This window comes from Ambystoma mexicanum, chromosome 5p (assembly GCF_040938575.1).
Source record: "Ambystoma mexicanum isolate Mex_15411 chromosome 5p, UKY_AmexF1_1, whole genome shotgun sequence".
Classification (NCBI taxonomy): Eukaryota; Metazoa; Chordata; class Amphibia; order Caudata; family Ambystomatidae; genus Ambystoma; species Ambystoma mexicanum.
In genome coordinates this window covers 444,928,982-444,953,101 of record NC_090930.1, presented here as the reverse complement: position 1 = coordinate 444,953,101, position 24,120 = coordinate 444,928,982, and the positions used below count along the sequence as shown (strand labels likewise).

The window sequence follows — 24,120 nt, the reverse complement described above, 5'->3', positions numbered from 1 at the left end:
GAAGGGGCCCATGGAGGGCAGCCAGAGTGTGGGAGGGAAGGAGGGAGCAGGGGTCCCAGTGGGAAGAGTCTTACTGGCATTAAGGCAGAGATCGTTATCAGTGCACCATGCCTGAATAGCAGACAGGCAGTCAGGAATGAGAGAGGAAGAGGAGGAGGCAACGTTGGGAAACTTGAAGTAGAGCTGCGTGTCATCTGCATAACAATGGAAGTTAGGTGAGAAGGTGTAGATCAAATGGGCTAGAGGGGCCAGGTAGATAGTTAAAGGCCAAGGTGAGAGCATAGACTCATGAGGGACACCGCAGGTGGAGAGTGAAATGGAGGTGAGCAAAGGGCCCATTTGTACCTGGGAAGGTCGGTCAGAGAGGAAGGAGGTCAACCAGTCCAGAGCCAGGTCTGTGATGCCAAGGGTATCACAGAGCCATTTTATAAGGGTGACATGATTGACTGTATCAAAGGCAGAGGGAAGGTTAAGAAGGATGAGAATGGAAGGAGAGTTGGAATATTAGAGATCAAGTCTTCACAGGTGTTCAGGAGTGCAGTTTCCATGCTTCTGGCACTCTTACGTCAGACTGGTGGTCTTGGAGACAGCCAACAGATTCAGTGCGGTGGATAAGCTGGGAGAGGGCCAGCTTCTCCAAGAGTTTTTCCCAGGAAGGGGGTAAGGGAGATAGGGTGGTAGTTAGCCAGACAGGAAGGGTCAGCAGAAGGCTTTTTGAGGACAGGGTGCACAAGGGAGTGCTTGCAGAGTGAGTGGAAGGACCCAGTGGCAAGGCTAATGCTTTCCTTTTTATGTGAAATTATTGTTTTTATGTGGAAGGTGCTCACCCTGGTCATCTGTTTGGGCAATGTGGTGTGCTAGAGTAAGGAGTCAGACAAAGGGGTGGCATGATTACAACAATATTTATTTAAATAATAATAAAAGAAAAATACCTATCTTCTCCTCTCTCTAAAGGGGTTTCCCTACCTAAATAAAGAAGAACTTGGGTGCTCGTCTTCAGGGTGGTTGTCATCTCAAAATGTCTGTTCTCTGTCCAAACGAACCTACTTTAGCCCTACCACTAGCAAAAGAGATTAACACAAACTGATCCAGGAGAATGACTCTCTTCTCCTGGGTCAATGGGATCAGCCCGAGGGGCATGTTTCTATGAGTCTCTGATAATAGTTCAAGTTCCACACTTGTTGTGGATACCAGGAGAATGACTTCCTTCTCCTTGTCCCAAAGTTCAACAATTGCTATCTCCTCCTGGTGGACTTTGTCAGCCTCCAAGTTGCTGTTAAGTAACCTTTTGTATTAGTTTGTGATTCAACAATTTAGGTGAAAGAACCAGGAAAATGACTCCCTTCTCCTGGTTCATTTGATTCAGCCGTTGGCCAACTTTGGATGGTTTTCTGCAACAGTTTCGCTTATAACCGTTGCACTTCTTTCCAGGTTTCTCTTAGGCTTTATTTAAAAAGGAAACACCCCTGTTATTTCCAACACATAGTTATTTCTTGTCTTTCTTTCCCCTCCTCCTGTCAATGAAAACAAGGAAAACTGGCACTCTCTAGCCTGAATGCCTCTTTTGATGATAGAGGGTTGAGAGAGATTACAACCTGATATGTTCTTTTCTTTCAGTCTCTGCAGCACAGCTGAGACGAGGAAGATCATTAATGGTGTAATCTTCACACTTGATACTTTTATCCCAACTCTGAAGACGAGGGAGACTACTCCTGAGACTGTCTTTCCTTTCAATACTCCTAATCCAATTACTGAGATGAGGGCGATTGCTCCAGAGGCTTTTTGCATTTCAATACTCTTGAAACACGGGACATTACTCTTGAGGTTTTCTTTTCTTTTAATACTGTTGATAGAATTACTGAGATGAGGGTGATCACTCCGGATGTCTTATTCCCATTCAGTACTTCTAATACAATTATGTACTTCTGAGACAATTACTCAGCAGAGGGGGACTACTCCAGATGGTTTCTTCCCATTCAATATTCTTGATACAGTTATTGAGATGAGGGAGATTACTCCTGATCTCTTCTTTAACTTAAGCACTCTTCGCAATTCCATACCAGGTTTCCCATGACTCCCGTTACCTCTTCTTTGTTGGAGCCAGGTCGCTGGTTCATCCTGTGATGTCGGATCGATGTGTTCCCACAGGACGTTCTCTCTGCTTTTCTTTCTGCTACCCGCTGCTGTGCTTTGGCTCAGCGGGGTCCCATGCCAGGCGTTAACGGTGCAGTTAATGTTGGATTCCAACTTCCAGTCAGGCTTGCTCTGGGTCAGCCTGCCAAAGACTCATGCCATCTGCTGTTGGCGTCCTCCCGACTGGAGGTTCGCTTCCTCGACATTGCTTCTTGATCCCAGGTTTGAACTTCCTGGGTCTGCCAGGCTTCTCGCCTGCGTCACCTCTCATTGGGTCCTTTCTATATTTTGATTCTATTCAACTGGTTTCTCCACAGCGGAGTGTCACAGTCCTTCGTTTGTGACCATTGGGTATTCTTCATGTCTCCTTGAGGCCACCTCTTCCCATTACCTTCTGTACTTGCCAGAGGTATAGTTTGTATAACTCCATCAATCTTCTTCTTCACAGTACTCCTGGAAGATGACTTGAGAGCAGACTATATGTCCCTTTTAGTCTTCCTGATCTTGGCGGTATCAATATCTACAGAAAGAAAGCAAGGAGTATTACAATAGCATACAGTAGTGCTTTCAGAGTGTTTCTCAGCAGATTTTATGCACTTCATCGATTCAAGGGTAAGAGTTAGGAAGTTCAATCACGGAACAGGGGTCCTCGTACCCACAAGAGGAGTCTCTCCCTGTGGAATCCTGCTTTCTGCCACCGCTATGGGGAATGTTGTGTAGAAGGCTCACCTCCCTTGCCTCACAGGGAAGAGCTCCCCACTGGGGAGAAGTGACCTTTTCCCATAAATCGACACAGCAAGCACAGCCACTAGACCACATGGACTTGCAGGAAATGTGATATCAGTGTCCCTAGGTGGATTAAAGAAATATGTTGGAGTTTCTGACCTCAGAGTTCCTAATTAGTGGCTAGTTGTTCTCATTCGATCTAGGTCTGGTATAAATTCACCTGAATGGTTTGGTGGGGTGTAGGGTGCCACAACTGCCTGAATGTCCATCACCTACTTTGGGTCACCAGAAATACCAATAGCCTGATAAATATTCTGAAAATGTGTGTTTGTGGTTGAAGAAACACACATTTGTTTTGTTGAAGGTCTGGCCTTATTCTCTCACGCATGAACACACTGAAGAAAACCTCATGTGTTCTTTTATTGAAAATGCATAGAAGGGTATGTCATCCCTGATACTGAGGACTCCTTGCAAGCCTACAAGCCCTCCTCGAATCTTATGCTGAAATACCTCTGCTGCAGAGGATACTCCATAACATAAGCGTTTATAATGACACAAGGCGACATGACACAAAAATGCTTTGATGTATCTTAATGATTCATGAAAAGGTATCTGATGATATCTTGTTTTAAGTCTCGAGAACAGAGTTGCACCCTGCATATCATCACGTCTTATTGTAGGTTGCCACTCTTAATTGTTTTGCTTGGTTATCTCAGAATCTAGTTGCCTTGGCAGGTCTGACCTGCCGGGCACACCGGCCACGGTAGGCTGAATTGTCAAAGAAGCACCGGCACCGTTAGCAATGGTGCTGATGCTTCTGTGTCTCCACTCCCATCGGGTCCTATGGGACTCCATGGGAATGGGGATTTATACTTTCCGCCGTCTGATATCCCGGGCCGCCGGGACTTGTCCCAGTGACACTGGGACATCAGGTAAGGGTAACTGAAGGGACGGCCCCCTACAGGAACAGGACTGTGGGCTTTGAATAGGTTTACACTACGGGGGGCGCCCTGCCTGTGAAAGTCAGAAATTGCAATTCTTTTAAATGCAAATTGATTCAACTGTGTTAAACGTATCCAGGGCAAACACTACTTTTTGCCAAGTAATGGACAGACGTACATAAATCAAACATGGACTCTATTTTGGTAATATAAAGCTCAGCTTTTTATATTGCTGTCCCATTTATTATTTTGAGTATTCTAAGAACAGCAATTTTCTGTTATAGAGGTTAAACCATAGTTCTTTTTGTCGAGGGGTAGCATAGCTATTCCCCTCTGTAAAGGTGTACAATTCAAATGATAGAGAACAACAGTGGACAGTGAGTACAAAAGGAATAGTCCACAAAGTGCATCACTTAATACATAAAATATAATTAGTGCGAAGCAATGCATCAAATAACAAATAGAAACAGGAATACACAGACATGGAAAATATTCTAATACATGTTGGTATCCTATAGGTACATTATAATCTTTATCAAATGCTAAAAACCAGGAAAAGTGTGTATGCTGTAGCTTATCTAGGTGAGAGACCTTGGGTAGGTCTGCCAAAGCCAGGCTAAAGGGTGACCTTATGGCTTTGGCAGATTATAATGTACCTATAATGGAAATTGATGCAAGTGTTATATTTTCCTTTGCTACTGGGGAAATTCTTGAATTATTCTTCAAGGAGTCTTTTGGCTTGTAGTTGCTTTACACCTGGCTTACAAGGGGTGGTTGTACTCTTATAAAAACTTGAATTATTCTGGGAGTATCCTTATTGCGTCCTGGGAATTGCTATCTCATGCTTTCACTGCAACATTCTGACCCTCCTTTAATTCGGGGTAACCTTGGCTGTGGTTGCCAGCTCCTCACTGAGCTGTACACGGATCTGTATTTTAGTGATTTCAGCATTTTGAGTCCTAGTGAAGCCCTGAAGCCTTTTGTCTAATCAGAAGCATGTTGTGGCTTCTATTTTGGAAAGGACGGCTGCCCATTACTGTTGTGTTTCTATGTTAGTGAGCTATATTTGAGTGTCATTCATGTTGCGTTCATCTTATACATTGCTTATACATTGCTTGTGTTAGTATTCTTCATGCTGTGCATTCTGAAAGTCGTCAGTAAGTAGGCTCTGTAATCAGGGACGTCATTTGGGGGTGACCCCTGTGGTCTCCCTTGCTACCCCTAGAAAAACAAGAATTCTTTTGGTTAAAACTTTTTTTTAAATGTAAGTTCCTGGGCTGTGGCCAGTGTCATGTGGCTCTTTATTTTTGGAGTGGCTGACATTCTTGTTCAGGCCTCTAAAAAAAAAACAGGGTTCCACAAGTGCATCACTTTGAGCAGTGACGCTAAATAAGAAAGAATAGAAATAACACATAATTTGTCTTTCTAGAATTCTATCCAATAATTGCTAGACTCATAAAGGTTTATTTCCAGGAACACTTCAGGTGGTGAGTTACTGATTTAGCCTGTTCGTAAACACCTCAACTCAGCCTTTTACCTTTCTGAGGTCGATAAATGAGAACCAACACAGGTTGGGTGATATTGCATGTATAACTGCTTAAGCGTAAGTGCTATATAATAACTTATCATTATCATTTGGCCTTGAACATCTGATTGCATTCACAGTAATTTGGTAATATGATCCTGTACACACTGATAATAACGATACATATGGTGATCCATTCTTCTATGAAATGTATATAACATTATAGCGATATCGCAACCATATTTCTCGTAGTGTACATAGGAAAAATATGTGATGTACCTTCCTGATTTGTCAAGGGGTGAAAGGTCGTGTTCCATCCCTTCTCGTGATGTGACTTTGAGGTGGGTGTGGGGGGTAAATGACATCACTTCCTTTGATGTCATCAGAGGTCAAGGTCGTGTGATGTCACTTCCGCTACCCCTGGTATTTTGGTGAAATGACGTCACTGTCTATAATTGTGCTATTTTAGTTTGTGTTTTGGTTTTCAGATTCTCTTACTTCATCATACGTGCCAATAAAGCCATTTGAAAATAATGCGGAGAGTTTTGCTTTCGAGGTCGAAGAGTTTGTATCGGAAGCTACAAAATATTGCTATCCCTTCACTGTTTACAAGAACCATCTGTACGTCTACCCACTGCATTTAAAATATGACAACCAAAAAACATTTGCAAAGGTAAGAGTGCCAGAAACCCAGAGGAGATCTGATATAGAAATACAAACGGATGTTGCTGCACAACATAAAACTATTCTCTTGTTTCATTTCAGGCGAGAAATATTGCTGTCTGTGTAGAATTCAGGGATTCAGATGACGGTGACGCTTCTGCTCTGAAGGTGTGTCCACTCTTAACCTATTGCAATAGAAAGTGTATTTGTATATAGATGTTGCATCGATGGACTCATGGCCGGCACTAGGATTTGCGGGGCCCTGGGTGTCAAATGATGTGTGGGGGCCCCCTTCTTTACATCACAGGAAATGGTGTCACAAGTGTCACAAAATGAGTATTTGCTACCCATGGGCATCAAATCAACTGTTTCAGTAAATTAATGTTAACTGTTAATATTACATATTTGGCAATATCAGGAATGTGGCGGCCCGCTCCCGGATCACCGGAGCGGGTCACAGCTGATGTCGGGGGCACCCGTCACGCAACAGTGGGCTGCGTCCACACAGCCAGAACCAGGCTGGGATCACCCTGCAAACTCCGGGTCACCGGAGGCAGACACGTAGGTTGGGGCGCCCAGCACACACCAGCCCAGGCTCTGGGGACACCCAGGTCGGGATTGCACAGCCAGCCATGGTCACATGGCCAGGGCACACAAGGGGGGGCGGTGTTTCCCAGCAGGCGCACTATCCTCGTTCAGGGCCCCGTCCTTGGGCCTCCTGCACGCGGTGTGGCACCAGCATGGTGCCTGGAAGAACGGCACCGGAGTCAGCTTCTGTTTAACTGACGGCGCGGAAGCCGTAAGTGACCATGATACAGTTCCTGGGAGCTACCATGCTCCCCTGGAGGGGTGACATGCATCAAGGAAGGAGGCTTATTTTGGAGCAGTTGTCAGAGTGATCTGAATCATTTGTAGACTCATCTAATTTTGGCAGGTAAGCCTCAGTGAAATAAATAGATTTGCCCAGAAGCATAAGTTTGGTTCCGAGGCTAAGCCAGAATTTGAGACCAATCTGTAACTCTGGCACTTGAGCACATCTCTTCACAGCTGTAGATAGTAGAAATATTGTTTGTGACTGGTCTTTTTGCAAATTTGGTTTGAAAACATAATCTGACTATGGCACACAGGGCATAAAAGTGGTTTTTCTACCTAAGTTAACTGTTGTTTTTTGTGACTGCTTTTATTTTTATGATGTATATATTTGGCCATATTGTCCAAAATAGAAATGTACCTTTAATTTAGATGATTATTTTGACTGTCAAAGAAATGAATCTCCAAGCAATGCTTTTATTATTTTCAAAACACACAGTGAGCAAAACTGCCTCCACCGCCCTCTTCCTCGTCCCAATACTTACTTATGAAGTACCCAGCTCATTTGTCAGGAGCCCTTCCATTCTTTGCTGTTCATGCTACACCCCTCTCACTGGATGCATAACACCCTAGTTTCTGGACATGCTGTAGTTCAAATTGTTCCATACTTTGGCAGGGTCCCAGGAAGGCTGCTGGGCTGTCTCATGCAAATACGATCCTCTCCCTACCAGGCTTGGAGGGCAACAGAAAGAATGGATCCTCTGGCCAGAGTGTATTGGCTGGGACTTGGGGGACATGCCATGAGGATTGGAGTTTCGTATTGGGAAGTATTTGGACGAGGAATAGGAACATGGAAGTAATTCTCAGATTGCGTGTGTGTAATCTTCATTATTCCTTGTCCTGCTCTTCCTCGTCACTGTACGTGCCTCATGCCCACCCACACAATATGCACGGAATGAGCCAAAATGCATGGTCATTAGCTTTGGTGTGCTGTTTCCTGCACGTTCCAGTGATGAAGGGGCAAGGATTGGCTCTCGGCCAGACAGGGTAAAGTGCCTTTGCCGCAGGATTGCCTTATAGTGCAACCGAAGCAAAGCCCATTTACCGGGAATGTATTTAGGCAATCACTGTAAGCAATTCTGCAGGTCCTAAAATGTTATCAATAGGTTACAAGTCCATAAAAAGTGTGTGGGGGGCCGGAGGAGCCTGAGAAACTTAGAAAGAAAAACCACAGCGTTTTCCAACACAATAACGTTGTATTTATGTTTGCGGTCGCTTCAAAAGTGACCGCAAACATAAATACAACGTTTTTAAAGCTGCGGTTTTATTTCTAAGTTTTCCGGGCTCCTCCAGCCCGGAAAACTTAGAAAAAAAAAAAACGCAGCTAGTGCTTATTTTTTGTAAAAAAAATAAATAGCACTTACCGAGATTCAGCTGCAGCTTTCTTGCTCTGGTCTCCAGTCCGCGTCCTCCGAGTCCCGGCACTAATGAAGGGAAAGCCACCCAGCGGTAGACTTTGTTTACTACAGCTGGCTGGCTTTTCCTTCATTAGTGCCGCAAAAGCAAAAGCCAGCACAGGAGGGCCTCCATTTCACAAAATGGCTGCGCCCCTGTGCTTGCTTTTTCGAATTTTGAGCTTGAATAGCTCAAAATTTTACATAGGAAGTTTTAAAACGGAGGATGCTAGTATTTTTTTTTTTATGTGGCCTATCTTTTTTTTAAATACATTTTTTTACTAGACCATCCCTTTAAGGCCCTCCTGGCAAGATTCCTTGGAGGACAAATCCTGTTGCCTAAGAACCCAACTCAAATCTAGGAGAAGGACCAAGAAGAATTACTAGCATGAGCAGAAAAGAATGTGTGCACACACTTTTACAAGTTTTAAACCTGGGATTGAGACCAAAGGAAAAGAGACAGACAGAAGACCAGAAAAGAAGGGTGTACGAATCACGTGCCTTAAACATAGGACTAAGACCAAAGGTCATGAGATCCAAGAACCATAGAGGAGAAAGGTGCCGGAAACCCATATCCTGAAGCTGAGGCTATAGGCATATCCTATTTGAACAAAAGAGGACTGAAAGGTATAAGAACCCTTACAAACATGGGAACAAGTTACGAAAAAACTCATATTGTGTTCTGCTTTACATTAACAGTGCCCATTTTGTTATTTTGGCCGCACTTTGTTATATTCCTTAAAATAAAGAAATGTTTATTTCGCATTTCTGCTGTGGATTGGGCATTGATCCATTTCATCCTTGTGACAGGTGGTGTCAGAAGTTAGATCACCAAGCTTAGGCAGGATAAGCCGACCCAACTGTTCAAGGCCATGTTGGCTGAGGGTACTGATGACTGCCTTCACCCTGGGTTGTCTTCAGATCTGGGTTGTGCTCTTCTGATACCAACCAATTCACTGGTGACAAATGCTCCCTTTCCCCTATCTGCCTCAAAGACTCAGATAGTGACCTAAATCAAGAGCTCCTGTGGATTGCCTGGAAATAGACTGCTTTTATCGGCAGAAGATTTTTGCATCAAACAAGGCAGTGCCTAAATGGGTAACACGCCCTGTTTTCCACCCTAAGTCTTTCCTCAAAGGGAGGTGGACAAGATTTTTTTTAGTCCTTCCTTGGAGATGCTGGGACAAGGTGGGGCGTCCCAATGGCAGCAATTGAGAGAGGTCAGATTGCTTTCCCAGAAGACCCCTCATCAGATGTCATATCACATCTGGTTCCTGGTTGAAAAGTGGCTGCGGACGAAGAAACTAGAAGAAGTGAAAGAAGAGATTAGTTCTTAAATTCTCTTCCTTTCTATTTATGAAAGCCTGACCTTCAAATCCACCAGTTGACCCTGGAACTAGTAATCCAATAGGAAATGGAGATTAAAAAATCCTGCAGTGGAGACCAACCATACCAGACAACTCACTGATAAAGCTAGCCCCAACTCCACCAGTAAGTGAAACAAGAAATATCTGTAACCTCAGGATCCCAATAGATTTTGGAATGTGAATTGGAACATGTCCAAGCTCATCAGGGAAGACAGTAATTCCTGCAAAGTAACAACAGCCATATTAGAGAGGCCCATCCGTTTTGGGAGGATAGCTCAGGGGCAACGCGCTCGCCTTGGAAGCAAGACGATGCGGAGCAACACAGGTTCAATCCCCGGGTCCGTGCTTAGAAACCTCTGGGTATTAAGCGCGTTATAAATAACCAATCATATCATATCATATCATATAATGCTTTCCCTTTGTAAAGCCAGGCCAAATGGCTCGCTCTTGTCCCAGCATTCTGCCACCAGAACCAATGGGTACTAGCTATTGTGTCTCTGAGGTGGCCGAAGCACACTCCAACCCACATCTTCACACAGCAAGTTAATGCTCAAAGGTTCGTCCCAATCCCTTGTGTCCATGAAGGCAGACAAATCTCATTTTTATTTCTGATTTTCTATCTAGTGCTCCGTTTTTTTATTTTGGCCAGTGTCCACCACATGGTATATTCCTCTCAAATAGAGACATTTAGTTTAATGTCCATTTCGTCAATGGCCAGGTTATTTAACTATTTCACCCTGGTGAGAAACGTTTGCAGTCTTCAACTGTGCATTAATGTGAGGGACACAAGAAAATTAAGGGTCCTATGTGACGCTCAACGATTTAGCAGAATTCCCTAGAGCACACAAGGAACTGAAACATTGGAAAGCTGGGACAGACTAGTCCCTAGGATTATAATGTGACAACAAAAGAATTTTAGTCTTGGCAGTGTTGAATTTTAGAAAACGTGAAACCATCAACCACCTGACGGCAGACTCATGGACGATGTCTAACACCCCCAAATGTTACCTGCAGGTAAAAGCGGGTGTTACCGGTATATTGATACATAGGGATGTCCCAGATGGCCACCAAGTCCTCGAATGGCTGCATGTACAGATTAACCATCACAGGATGCAATGTGTATGCATACACGTGGTGCCAAGATGGTTATCACTGTAGCATTAATGTTACTCTACTTGGGCTGGCTTGGCTTTGACTCAGCGCCATTACCACTCAACGTCGCTCACCCCACCCCAGTACAGGGAAATTCATGCTATCAGCATTGCAGGACCTTCAAAGGGGGTTGCGTGTAGATGCTACTCATTTCTTTAAAAGAAATCTGCACAGTAGAGATCACAGTGGGGAGTGCTGGCAGATAGGTGGGTGTGGTAGGCCACTGGGTGATGGCTGGTAGGTGACAGATGGGGTACTAGAAGGGTGGGAGAAGGTAGTGGGCTCACAGTCGGGGGAACAAACATGGTGACTCAGTGGAGTGGTGCTGGAGGCAGGAATGGAACGCAAGCTTATCTTGGCAGTTCAACCCCATTTTAGAGCCTTCTGATTTTCTGTACATTAGACCATGTTCCCAACTGCCCCTCTTCTTTGCAATGGCAGCGTTAAATTAGCATGAAGATAAGTCAATTCAGAGAAGAACTTCCCAACCCCCTGGATATTTAACTATAGTATATCACCCATTACCCTGAGATGGTGTTAGTGAGATAGGGAATTAACGGGTGGGAAAATCTATGCCTCTCTGTCTATTTCATAGTCTTATATAAACCACGAACCCCAGAAATCTTCCATGCCACCAATTATAGAGACCGCGTAAGCAGCAGGTTTTGTGGATTGCCATCTAGAAACAACCAAACGAACATAGGAATTAGGTAAGGACATCTATGGACATAAAATGGAAAACAGCATAAGCTCTGATTAGTGTCCAGTTTTGTTGGAAAACATTGACATCTGTGTCCCCTGGGTCAGGTACCCAATTGAAAAACTGTGAGTATTCAGTTGACATGCAAAAGCTTCTACCTGCAGTAGTCTCCAAAGAGGAAGGATTTTGTGAAATACAGTATGCAGAAGTCTCCATTGGCAGTGGCCCTGAAGCTGATTGCAACACTAGTCTATCACTGTATTGTACAACCCTGGGGGATACTATGTCTGAAGAACGATGTGGCTGTCCAGACAGAAGTGCCAGAAATCCTTTGTTATCTCTGCTAACACCTTATATCGGGGAGCCGCCCCATGTTGTTGACATATTAGGCTGCTGAAATATTGTCCATTCTGAGGAGAATGCAACTGTTTGCCCAGTCTTTGGACAGACTTATTAGGGCAAATGACCCTGCCCTCAATTCTAAACAGTTGAAGTGAAGTTTCCTCTCCTGGGAATTTCCCATTCCTCCCCATGAGGGGGACCTACAATGGGCTGCACAGTCTTGGAGGCTGGCATGTGCTTCGATAATCATATTTGGGAAAATGGTGAACATTGCTTTGCCATTCTATGCTCGCATGGGATCCAATGTCCTGGTCTGTTCTGAAAGGCCAATATTATTTGCATAACTGAAGCTCTTTCTGAGGTGAAGCATATTGAATCTTTGTAAGGCTCGAATGTTTAGGGGGCCTGAAATAATTGTCTGGATCAATGCAGACACAAGTGCAAGCTAACATTCCCAAAGAGATTATCTGAGCTGCTAGAACTGACCTAATCTCCTTGATGAGTTTAATCATGGTCAGAGGTTGTAAAGTGGCTAGGAGGGTATCAAAAACTCCATAGACCGGCAGAGGATTAAGTAAGACTTTTTTCAATTTATGGTGAAGGGCAGTTTTCGTAGGATGCATTCTGGCTTTGGGTTTGTACTGGGACATTAGCGTGATGTTGTCCAAATAAATGATAAACTGATTGATTCAAGCTCTCCAGCCTCATACCACAGATTTCAAGACCTTGGTGAAAGACCAGGGTGCTGATGACCGGCTGTATAGGAGCCAGACAATTCTCAATGTTTATGTCCCAAATAAACTGAAGACATTTCTGAGGGGCAACATGAATAGGAATGGTCAGGAATGGTATTCTGGGTAACCTACATGGCTCTTGGTCCCAATGGCAGTGGCAGCTGGTGAATATATTGATTCGAAGGGTATACATATTTTTTTCCCATGAAAATATCTGAGCAACCAAGCTTAGCCAGGGAGCCCCAATCATGCAAAGTGGGTTTGGGGTTTTCCCCAGTCAGAATTTGTTAAATGATGGACTGAAACTGTGCATTTAACAGCACACATTTTGAACAATTAGGTTTAAAGCTATACAATTTATAATTTGTTTTGTAAGGTTAACACATGAAAACAATCCAACTGATTTCATGTTACCAACACCATACAGGAGAATTTCCCAACACATTTTCTGGAGGACTTTGCATACAATTTATCCCACTACTTTGCAGTGTTGCAAGGAATGTTCATGCTGCCTGTGCCAATATATGCCAGTATTCCCACGAAACAGCACACTCATGTTGTATTCATCTCTAAGGCCAGTAATGCCACTGTAAGACAGCAAATCTATGTTGACTGTTGCCAGTATATCACATTATTTGCATATATGCCAATATTCCCAAGTAAGAACATTCACATTGGCTTTGCCTATAATGGCACTATTGAAAACATTCATTATAGCCGTGCCAGTATACAGCAGTTCCCCACGTAACAACATTCACACTGGCAACACTCACACTGTCTCTAATATTGCCATGCATTTTTATAAAATCATGTCCATGAAGGGTGTTCCACTATATGCCAGTATCCCCATGTAAGAACCACCACATTGTCTTTGCCCATAATGCCAGTAATAATGCCAGGTAACTGTAAAATAAAACATGTCCATTTTGGCTATACCACTGTATTCAAGTCTGCCTGCATAAGCATATTCACATTGTCTTTGCCAATAATTTCAGTGATAATCACTGTGCCCACCGTGCCGCTGCAATCGATCATCAGGGGTTTCCTTGTCTTCCTTGAGACTTGCTCGTCTGTATGTTCAAAGCTGGTGTGAGGGGCTCCATCGTGGGAAGGCTGCTTATTCTTCTTTTCCATCCTGGGGGTACTCATTGACCTGCTGTTCAAGTTCCTGGTCACTGGATTGTATAAACTGAACATAGAAAAGATCCCCTGTACTGGGTTATTCAATCTCCCTGGAAGCGAAGTTCAGTAAACCAGCACTGTGTGCACCTTTGGGTGCTGGGGCGGGGTGATTATTTATGATACCTCTCTAGTCTGGGTCTAGGCACTTTGAAAACTGGACCCTAGCATTTTTCACATTGGATAACATTGAGGGTCTTTCTGCTTTGCTGCATTGTCTGCAGGGGCTTCTGGTCCTAGAACCGAATTATGGGGGGGGTCTCTCGATTAGGGTCTCCTCTGGTCCCCCTTGGGTTGCTTGTCGTGACTGAGACTTATCTTCATTGACCCCATTTACATGGCTGATCTTTTGACTGTCTTGTGTGCCTCTATGCAACATTCAACTCACTTTGGAACTACACTACATGACTCTGTGAGCTCTTACCTGCTCCTGGACAGGTTCCCTGCACTCCTCTAGAGTTATGGGTGCTCTGGGACAAAACGTGCATGTGTTTTTATATACATTTTTAAAGCCATGCTCTCCACTTCTTTTTTAGTGTGAATGCAGATGTAGACTGTATTTAATTTTGGTGACTCTGTAACTATTACTTTTCCCTGAAGTGAATTGTAATTGTATTCGTGTCTAAAATGTGTATCGTTTTTTTGAGGCCTTGGGCTGTATTCCTGATTTGTTTTCCACCCTCTAGCCATGTCTTTGACTAGGATGGCTGCACTTGGATTTTACAAATACAATTCCTTAGAGGGCCAGAATGACTGTGAATGGTTGGTGTTAGACTTGGGGCCTTTATGACTACTTTCCCTGTGTGGTAAAATGTCTAGTTCCTTCCCCTTCCACCCCTTGTCTATTTGTGTGCTTTCCACAAGGCAAATGACCTACAAAATGCAACAACGGTGAGTTGTGTCTTTTAGACATTGTACTGTTATTGTGCATGACCAAGGTATGTTTACCTATATGGTTCGCTTGTTCTACTCCCCATGTCACTATATGTTGTGTGCTTATTATAAAATGGTATATATTAGTAAGGTATATGGTTAAGGAGAGTCCTTAAAGATATATACTGTTTTTATGCATATGCTGTGTATTTTAATATTATATACTATGTGATCAAGAACTACTTTGACCCGATAGAGTTCTATATGTGTAACATAATAAGTGTAAATATATTTCAGTATATCAGTGTGGTGTATTTTTCTAATTATGCATTTGTGGACTAATAGTACCTTTGTGTCAGCCTGTTACACGTCCCTGGGAGTTAAACCGTGTCGATATTTACTATTACTTTCCTTAAAGAGAGGTGTGGGTTTCTTTTGGGCTGGGTACAATAGCCTCTCCCTTTAGTTATTGGTTGTAGATCCCTTATGAGGGGATGTAAAAAAGCTGCCTTGACAATAGTAAATTCCATTTTCCCGGCCCAGCAATCAGGGGAATCCTCTTCACTCCATCAGAAAGTAAAGATCCTGGGTATTCTTTCAGATACTTCTCTTTGGTTCACTGTTCAGGCGAGTGCAGTTATCATCACGGTCAACATTCAGCTTCGCCTGCTCCATACATTCTTGCCTCTTCTCTGCTTCAGGCAATGGGCAGCTTCGGTGAAAGGCCTGAACAGGGGGTGCTTCAATTACTTCAGTAGGATCTCTATTTGCCTTCCAAAAAGCTAATTCTGCAAAAAATTGAAACTCCGACTATGCCTCAATTTAAAGCCAGTTTTTAATGCTGCTCCTTTGTGCAGAGAAAGCTGAGTCCAATGGGACTCCAAAGATGTTATCAGTTGGACCCAGGGGTTGGAAGGGATGCTGCTACTAGACTGTAGTCCTTGTGTCCAGCGACCGATCATGAAACCACAATCATCTCTTTTTTCCTAGTTAATTATAAGACTGTTTTGATATATCCATTGGGTGACGCTGAGTGTATGTGTAGGATCAACAGAAGCTGAGTGTCACCATCCTCATCATCATCATCATTTAAAACACTGCAGGTCACACAATAGATACATTTCTCTGTGTTCAGTAAATAAACCATAAACAGTCCAATATAAAGGGGGCAGCCTCCCCAAACTTGGCTGCTAATGGACTATGCTTATGTTTGGTGAGAAGCGTTCATTATAATGTTAGCAAGAAAGGACTTTCTTGAATGAATAGTGGGGTCCTGTATTCATATATATTTTATTCTAGGTAGAGGGGCTGAACAAAAAAAGCACACTCATTAAGAAATTATTCATTCGTGTGGGATCAAATATGTGTACAAAATCAAGTCTTTCTTTTTGTGATTGCTTTTCTGATTCCATTGGATTTTAAGAATTTTGCCAGCATGGCAGTTTTGGATTGAGTGTTGGATTATAATGTGTATCCAGGCTGGGCCCTTTTCAAGGTATAAAGACGTTAATTGTGCTTCTGACTACATATACCAGCATGCCACGGATGCTTTTTCGTCTGTTGCAACATGGGGCCCAACTCAACCCAATTTAAGGTCACATTCTTCTTTTCTTTTTTAATTAAACTGTGTTTTTGTATGTAAATAGCTTAGACATATAGAAACAATGAAAACACTACAAAGCACAATAAACAAGTGGAAACGCCACAGAGAAAACAGACCAATGTATAGTAAACAGACAAATTTGCTCAAACACGACTACCTCTTCCTTTATCATCTAACCATATCCCGTGTGTACAAAACAATTCTGTCTGTGGGATCAAGGCATACAACCTCACTTTACAATATTTTTATCACTAAATCTTTATTTTAAAAAGACAAAATTGTTCAAATCATATCAACCACAAACAAACAGTACTACCCAATTACATGTGTTGTGCATATTCGTCGTAATGTTCTCTAACTTAGTTTGTCTCACTGTGACGTTCTCCAATGCTTTCTTAATATAAAGGGCCTCATTACACGGATGGCGGTGAACATGGTTCATGCCGGTAAAATACCAGCACCGCCTTGGTGGAAAGGGGAATTACTGCCCTATTTCCCACCATTGCCCTTCCCCATTCCCATTTTTGCCCCATAGGGCTCTATGGGAATGGGGAAGGCGCTAATTACGGTACCGCAAATTGCGGTACCGTTATTAGCTCCCTGGTCCCTTTGCGGGTTGGTTTTTACCACCTGCAAAAAGCAGGCGTTAAATTCCCCAACCCGCAAAGGGACCTTGTAGTAAGGTGGTAAGGATTTACCGGTACCGGTAAAATACCGGTGCTGGTAAACCCTTACCGCCATCCGTGTAATGAGGCCCATAGTGTCCTAAGTACCAAACTCTGCCCTCATAAAACCATTTATAATATAAAAAATGTAAAAGAGATTTCTCATACATAACAAAGTGCACATTTCAAATCTTGTTCACAAATACTTCTCATTTAAAGTGAATTGTGCATCAGTCCAGCAAGAAGCTTATCACCCTGATCTGTCACGTTTTCAAGAGATGCAAATATTTTCTTTAGGAGTCTTACTATTGCAAGAAGAAAAGATGTGTTGGTACTGTTACTCGTCATTAGTCTCATCCATGTGTCCTTTGCTACAATTGACAATGTGGAGTGTACACTCTGCCAATGTTGTAAATCTAAAAGAAACTGTCTTTGGACACTTGAACACTACGTGGTATAACGTTTCCTGACTATCGGACTTAAAAAGACGACACTTACGAAGCTCATGTTGCATTCTGAGTCTTGGTCCAATAACCTCTACTGTGGGCAAACAGTTCAAACAAAAGCTGAAATACCAGTCTCTGTGCCTCTGAGATGGAAACGTATCTAGGTACATTATCCTTTCTGCTGTGGGAACATAAAAGATTCCTGTTTCTTTATAGTTTCAGTCTCTCCAGATCTTCTATATTAGTTATTCTGTCCCACCGTTTGATCTTATTTTTCATCGTCAATTCGGAGTCAGTGTCCACAATAGCCAGCAAACTCATAAAACGTACACGTCGCTTGTTGAACGTGCTAAAAAAAAGGATATGATTCACTTGCTAGCATATGCCCTAAAAAGGACCCAAGGGTAGGTTTTTCAGATTTCTTAACCTTCAAATACAAAGATAACAATTTCTTTATGTACTGCACCCACCAGGATTGTAAACCTAGTTCTAACCGGACAACGCTGATGGGCACTGATCTTGACAGACCCAATACTTGTTTCAAAATGTTTCCCTCCAGAGAATCTCAATATTTCCTAGTAGAGATGTTCACCAACTCTATGCCATACAGTACCATGCAGTAAACCTTCCCACAAAAAAACTCTATCAGGGGGTCTAAGGAGAAGGCGCATAATCTACTTTTTATGACCTTCATTAAGGTTACACATGATATGGTCTTTTCCTCTAACATGTTTTTATGATTTAACAACAACTTTTGTGAGGAGATCAGCAATCCTAAATATTTTAATGAGACCACTTCATTGACTTTGATCTTATTCATATCCCACAGCTACCTCTTTCTTTTCATTTTACCACTCACTTCCATTGTGTAGGATTTTGACGGGTTTATTACCAATCTATTTGCACTTAAAAATAAGATTGTACCCTGTTCAGAGAATTTCGCTGTAAACCTGCCAGAGTAAAATCTATCATTCTACATTTTAACATAACATTTGCTGTAATTATATAGCCTTATATCTTCAAATAGGACAGAATGTCATAGAATATTAATCTATGGAGATTTGACGACATACTAAAGTAAATTTATATGTGAATATGTGTTTTATATTCATTAACAGAATTGAATGATAGACTTTGTTTTCATTTCAGTGTATTTATGGCAAACCGGGACGACCCCTTTTTATCTCAAATGCCTACGCAGTCGTCCTTCATCATAACCAAAGTCCAGAGTTCTACGATGAGGTACGCACAGAATATCAAAGCTTCTTGTTACATACTGTAATTGTTACTTTAGCAAGTGATCTCATTTAGAATCACTTCTTGTACTATATGCCACGTGCAGATGATGATCTAGGCTTTTCATAAAGGTTTTGCATGGAAGAAAATGAGCATTGAGCATGAATTAGATGCAGTGCATAGATATTAATTATTGATATAAAAAGCATATTTTTTTGCGCTGTGTTACAAAGGCTAATAGGAACAATTGTATACAAAGTAAGAGTGCACTTAGATAGGGCAAAATAGCCTGAAAATAAATGAAGGTGTTTAAATGCACTTTGCAAGTCAATTAAATCAACAGAGTTCTCTTTGTTTCAGCCGGATTAGTTTTGTGGGTTTTTTTTGCAGTGTCTTTTGAACCAGACAAGTAATGGACTATTAGTTTTCACCTCTTGGTTCCAACGTATGGACCTGTGAGAAGGGGGCATAATTAGGTGCTGTACAGTACATTTTTCAGAATCTATTCCAGTTCCTTAATTTTTATAAGTGGCAAACCTGTCAATTTGTGAATGACCATGGATACAGCTGCACCAAAGACTGTGGGCCTCATTTACACGGATGGCGGAGAACCACGGCGCTATTAGCGCCATGGTTCATGCCGGTAAAATACCGGCACCGCCTTGGCGGAAAGGGGAATTACCGCCCCATTCCAAGGTTGGCGGGGCGGTAATTCCCCCTTCCACCATTGCCCTTCCCCATTCCCATTTTTGCCCCATAGGGCATAATGGGAATGGGGAAGGCGCTAATTACGGTACTTCAAGTTCCAGTACCGTAATTAGCTCCCTGGGTCCCCTTGCGGGTTGGTTTTTAACGCCTGCAAAAAGCAGGTGTTAAATTCCCCAACCCGCAAAAAGACCTCGTATTAAGGCGGTAAGGATTTACCGGTACCGGTAAAATACCGGTGCCGGTAAACCCTTAGCGCCATCCGTGTAATGAGGCCCTGTGTTCGCTAACACAGTGGATGGCTATGATGCTAGTGTTTTTACTTTTGTGCATCATCGTCAAAAGGATTGGTATGTATGTATGCTTTATGTGAATTTCTCAAACATCTGTGGCATTGTGCTTGCTTGCTGCAGCGGACCCCTAGGCTGTTAGCGACCAACATCATTAAGGCAGACAATCAGAGTGAGGTACACACAGAGCTTGGATCAGCACTACTGTAGTAGTCGGCTGTGCCATCCATGCTCGCACCACTGCTAACCCTTTTATTATGGTTTTTTGCAGCTATACTTTCACTTTAGGAAGGGGGTGGACTACACTCTCCCTCCTCGTGGATGCCTTCATTCCAGCCACACTGGGGTCCCTGCATGTTGCTGTAACCTCTTCTGTAGTTCAGCCCAGCTTGAATGCCTCTGTATTTCCTTACTACTTGGCTGTCTGAAGGTAGTGAAGTAGCACTCCTCATTCTACACAATGTATTGATCAGTTTACATATGTAATTGTTAGGACAGGGTGTCTAAAATCCACACAAAGGGACTTTATAAGAATATACCTTAGGTAATAGAGAAACTCCAACTCCTAGTACAGGCCTGTAGCACCAGTAAAGAGGTAGCTATGACAGAGCAGCCATACTTATCTTAGAAGGGAGAGTGGGTTGGAGGAAGGTACAAAGAACTTGTAGCATCCAAAGAAACACGTATACACGGATGTATTGTAAACATAATGGTTTATTTTATATATACACAGGTAAAGAGAATTCTGTAGAAAGTTAAGTACTATCGTAAGTCATAAAAACAATATCAAAATCAACACAATACTTATGATAAGTAATTCAAAGTATAAAACACATTTAGAATAGCCGTATGCAATTCAAGGAGAGTAAAACCACATAATTAGACTTTTAGAATAGCAGTATGCAATTCAAGGTAAGCAGACCCCGTAGGTAGTAAACTGTTAGACGTATTCTGTTTCAAGCAACAATACATTTATACTAACAATGTTACTTTTTAGAATAGAACACTTTTCATAATGGCAGTATGCAATTCACATGTAAGTAATAACTTTGTAACACTTGTAACGTATTCTATTTTAGGAATATACAGTTACAACAATCCTTTGCAACACTTGTTATAGTCCGAGTTTCAGAGGATTTCTCAGCTAACAAGGAAGTAACAGACATTAGAGTTGGTGGAAGTGTCCAGGGACTTAATAGAAGGCTACCTAAATGCGTACCGGCATTAGGCCTGGCTGAATGGTATGGGTGACCTTCCAACTACACGAATCACCACTCTACCCACACAGGAGCAGCACAAAGGTAAGTATTACCTCAAGTCACACAGTACCTCGGCTGTGGAGCTGAGCTTGCAGACGGATGCCTTCACGATGCAGTAGCACAAGAACCGGTCTCTCGATTCTTGGTAGTGGAGATGAAAGATTGGACACTGGATGAGAAATTACAGCAACAGTCAAGAGGAAAGGGTCCCGGGATTCTTTGGTGCTTCTTGTGGTTCTGTGGATTTGGCTTCCTTTTCAATGTTGTTGTCTGAACGATTTGCCTCACTATCAAGGTCCAGCACTCTGGTATGGCAACTTCAAGGAGTAGAATCTTGCTTTTGGAAGTCCAGCAAGATTCCACGATATTTCAGCTAGATGTGTTCACAGAAAGACATTGCATAGCACTCAGCCTCAAGGTCCCAGGGTATTGGCGTTTTGCAGCTCTGGAAGGTCACAGTTCATTGTGGGATGGCTCGAAATGCAGGTCTTCTTAAGACTGATTGGTCCCATCACTCTAAGGGTCAAAGTGATCATATGGACTCCTCTGTTACATGGAAGAAGGGGTCGGCACAGGCAGCAGTTACATAGCAGGCATCTCCGGTCGCTGGAATCAGCTACATCCGTCTTCTCGTTTTTCTTCCTCATCAAATTCAGCTCCAGTGGTTGATTTACCTTCAGCTTCCAGATCCAGGTGTTTTATCCCAGACCCCAGCCAATCAGCACACATGCTACATTTCAACCCAGCATCCCAGTTAGGACTGGTTCCAGGTAGGCATGCCAGAAGACAAAGGGCTGCAGTTTCAGACTCCTCCCTCGTTTCCTGTCTTCACAGACAATCTGGAGCCTCGGCAGGCTTCACAAAGGATTCCAGCCAATGACGAAAATCAAACCAGCATCTCCCCCTCCCAGGATGGCAGAAAAACGACCAGGAAAAGACAAACACAATAAAAATGGTGAAAAAAGAATACAGCCACCATTCTTTTTGAATGGTGATCCTTCTGTGCATTGCCGCGGGTCGGTTGACAGCCTGCAAGTAAAAATCACACAACAGTTGATAGAACATGTCCACTGCCACCAGCCATAAAGGTATACTTGTTACTGTAACATAAATGTTATAGCAACAGTGAGAAAGGAGATACAGTGGATACCCTCAGCACTGCACAGAAGATGGAGTGTGCTGATCTTACAATATAAGATGTACAGAAGATAAAAATATCTCTCTCTCCCCTTGAGAACATGTGTTCTCCAAGGTAAGTAAAGGATTGGAATAGAAACATTACAAAACCAGTGAGAAAGGGGATACTATGTAACTCCTCAGCACGTCACATAAGGTGGGGTGTTGCTGATCTAACAATGGGGATTGCAGAAAGGATAAATAGTATACTTCTACCCTTGGGAACAGTAGTTCACACAAGAAACCCAAGAGAAAATAAAAAGGGATGCCCAAGGGGCTCCCAGCAACACTGCTCGGAAAGTGCTGTGTGCTGTAATAATAAAATGTAGATGCCCAAAAATGTACAAGAAAGTATGATTCCAAAAACAAAGTATGGCCGTCACAAAATGACTTCCATGGAAAGAGTAAAAGAAAGGGTGAGGAAGTGGAAAGTCAGTGAGGCAGTGCAGCTTGACGCTTTGAGGTGCCTTCCTCTAGTCCTGGTTGTACTGTGTCACTGAGACTAGCAGGAGCTGGTGCCGAAGTCGTGCCATGACGAGGCTGTGCTGGTGCTTCAGTGGGCAGCCTGGTTGGTGGGACGTCGTCCTTTTTCTCTGCACTTTGGTGGTTCCCAGTGGTGATTTTGTGACCTGGGGGTTGCTTTTCACGTAAGCTGGCGGCCTCGGCCAGAGTGACTACAAAACAGTGATTGCTGCTGATAGTACCCAATATCCTAGTGAGATATGATATGATATTTTATTTGTATTGCACTCATACACGTGTTTCAGAGCGCAACAAGGCAAGGGAGGGGAACAAGCGAGGACAACACAACGATCTTACTATGCCCAGTGTAATTGAGAATGTGCAAGTGCAGGAGAGAGGGAAGGGGTAAAGGTCAATGGAGAGGGGAGAGGTGGAAAGTGCTAAAAAAAACAACTGGTAGTGCAGCCAGCAATGTGGAAAGTGTGAGGTTTAAGGTGCAGACAAGGGGTGTCTGATAAGTGCAGGTAAGGGGACTGTAGGGTTATAGATACAGACCCAAGTGCAAGGGTTGCCAGGAGATAGTGCACTGTGTGTCTGGGTGGGCACGGACCTGGGCCCGAAATTAGAGGGTAGCCAGGTGCATGGAGCCAAAGCAGACAGTTCAGCAGTGGAGAGGAAGAGCGAAGGCAGAAGCAAAGAGGAAGGTCTTCAGGTGCTTCGGGAACTAGAGATGGTTCTCCTCAAGTTTCAGAGTGGCAGGAAGGCTGTTCCAGAGGGAGGCCTTACCCGAGGAAAGAGATCTACCCCCAACTCATTGCTTGGAGAAGCGACTGACCCTGAGGGAGCTGGTGGTGGAGGAGCAAAGAGCTTGAGTAGGAAGGTATTTACGAAGGGGGAGTTGAAGGTATTTCGGATCCGGGCTCCAGAAAGCCTTGTGGACAATGCAGAGGGTCTTGAATTTAACCCTAGCAGCCACTGCAACCCAATGAAGAGATTTCAGGGCTGGAAAGATACGATCCCAGGGCTTGAGGCCAAGGACAAGTCTTGCAGTCCTGTTCTGAATGAATTGCAGAGGGCGGAGAGTAGATGCAGGCAGATTTAGAAAGAGGCTGTTGCAGTAGTCTAGCCTAGAGAGAACCAGAGCTCTAGAGACAGTAAGCTTCTGGGGAAAGGAGAGGAAAGGACGAATACCTTTGAGGAGGTGCAGTTGGTAGTTTGACTTCTTAGAGACGTCAGAGTGTGGAGTCAAAAATGACCCAGAGGTTCTTAGCCTCACAAGTGGGAGCAGGAAGAGGGCCAAGGTCGGCCGGCCAGAGAGTGACCGGAAAGGAGGGTGCTGGTGTGTCAATGAGGAGAATCTCCATCTTATTGGAATTAAGGTAGAGATCATTGGCGGCACACCACTCCTGGATGGCAGACAAACAAACAGAGATGAGGGAGGGAGAAGAAGTGGCGGCGGAAAGCCTGAAAAAGAGCTGGGTGTCATCCACATAGCACTGAAAGTTGGATTAGAGATTGGCAATGTGGTGGGCAAGGGGTGCCAGGTATTGGCTGAACAGCCAGGGAGAGAGGTTAGACCCCTGGGGAACACCACAAGTAGAGAGTGAGATGGAGGAAAGGAAGGCCCCAAGTTTGACCTGGGAGGGTCGATCAGAGAGGAAAGAGGTCAACCAGGCTAG

General features: G+C 43.4%; 1 protein-coding gene across 5 annotated transcripts in view; it reads left to right on the top strand.

Annotated features, from left to right (window-relative positions):
• The window catches only part of DOCK11 (dedicator of cytokinesis 11), a 1,707,663-nt gene that overhangs the window by 714,534 nt on the left and 969,009 nt on the right, over positions 1-24,120 (top strand). For all 5 annotated transcript variants that reach the window (XM_069612850.1, XM_069612848.1, XM_069612847.1 and 2 more), the window contains 3 exons: positions 5,814-5,998; positions 6,091-6,156; positions 18,463-18,555. In XM_069612850.1, coding sequence (XP_069468951.1) covers positions 5,814-5,998; positions 6,091-6,156; positions 18,463-18,555 — 344 coding nt within the window. The remainder of the gene's footprint in view (positions 1-5,813; positions 5,999-6,090; positions 6,157-18,462; positions 18,556-24,120) is intronic.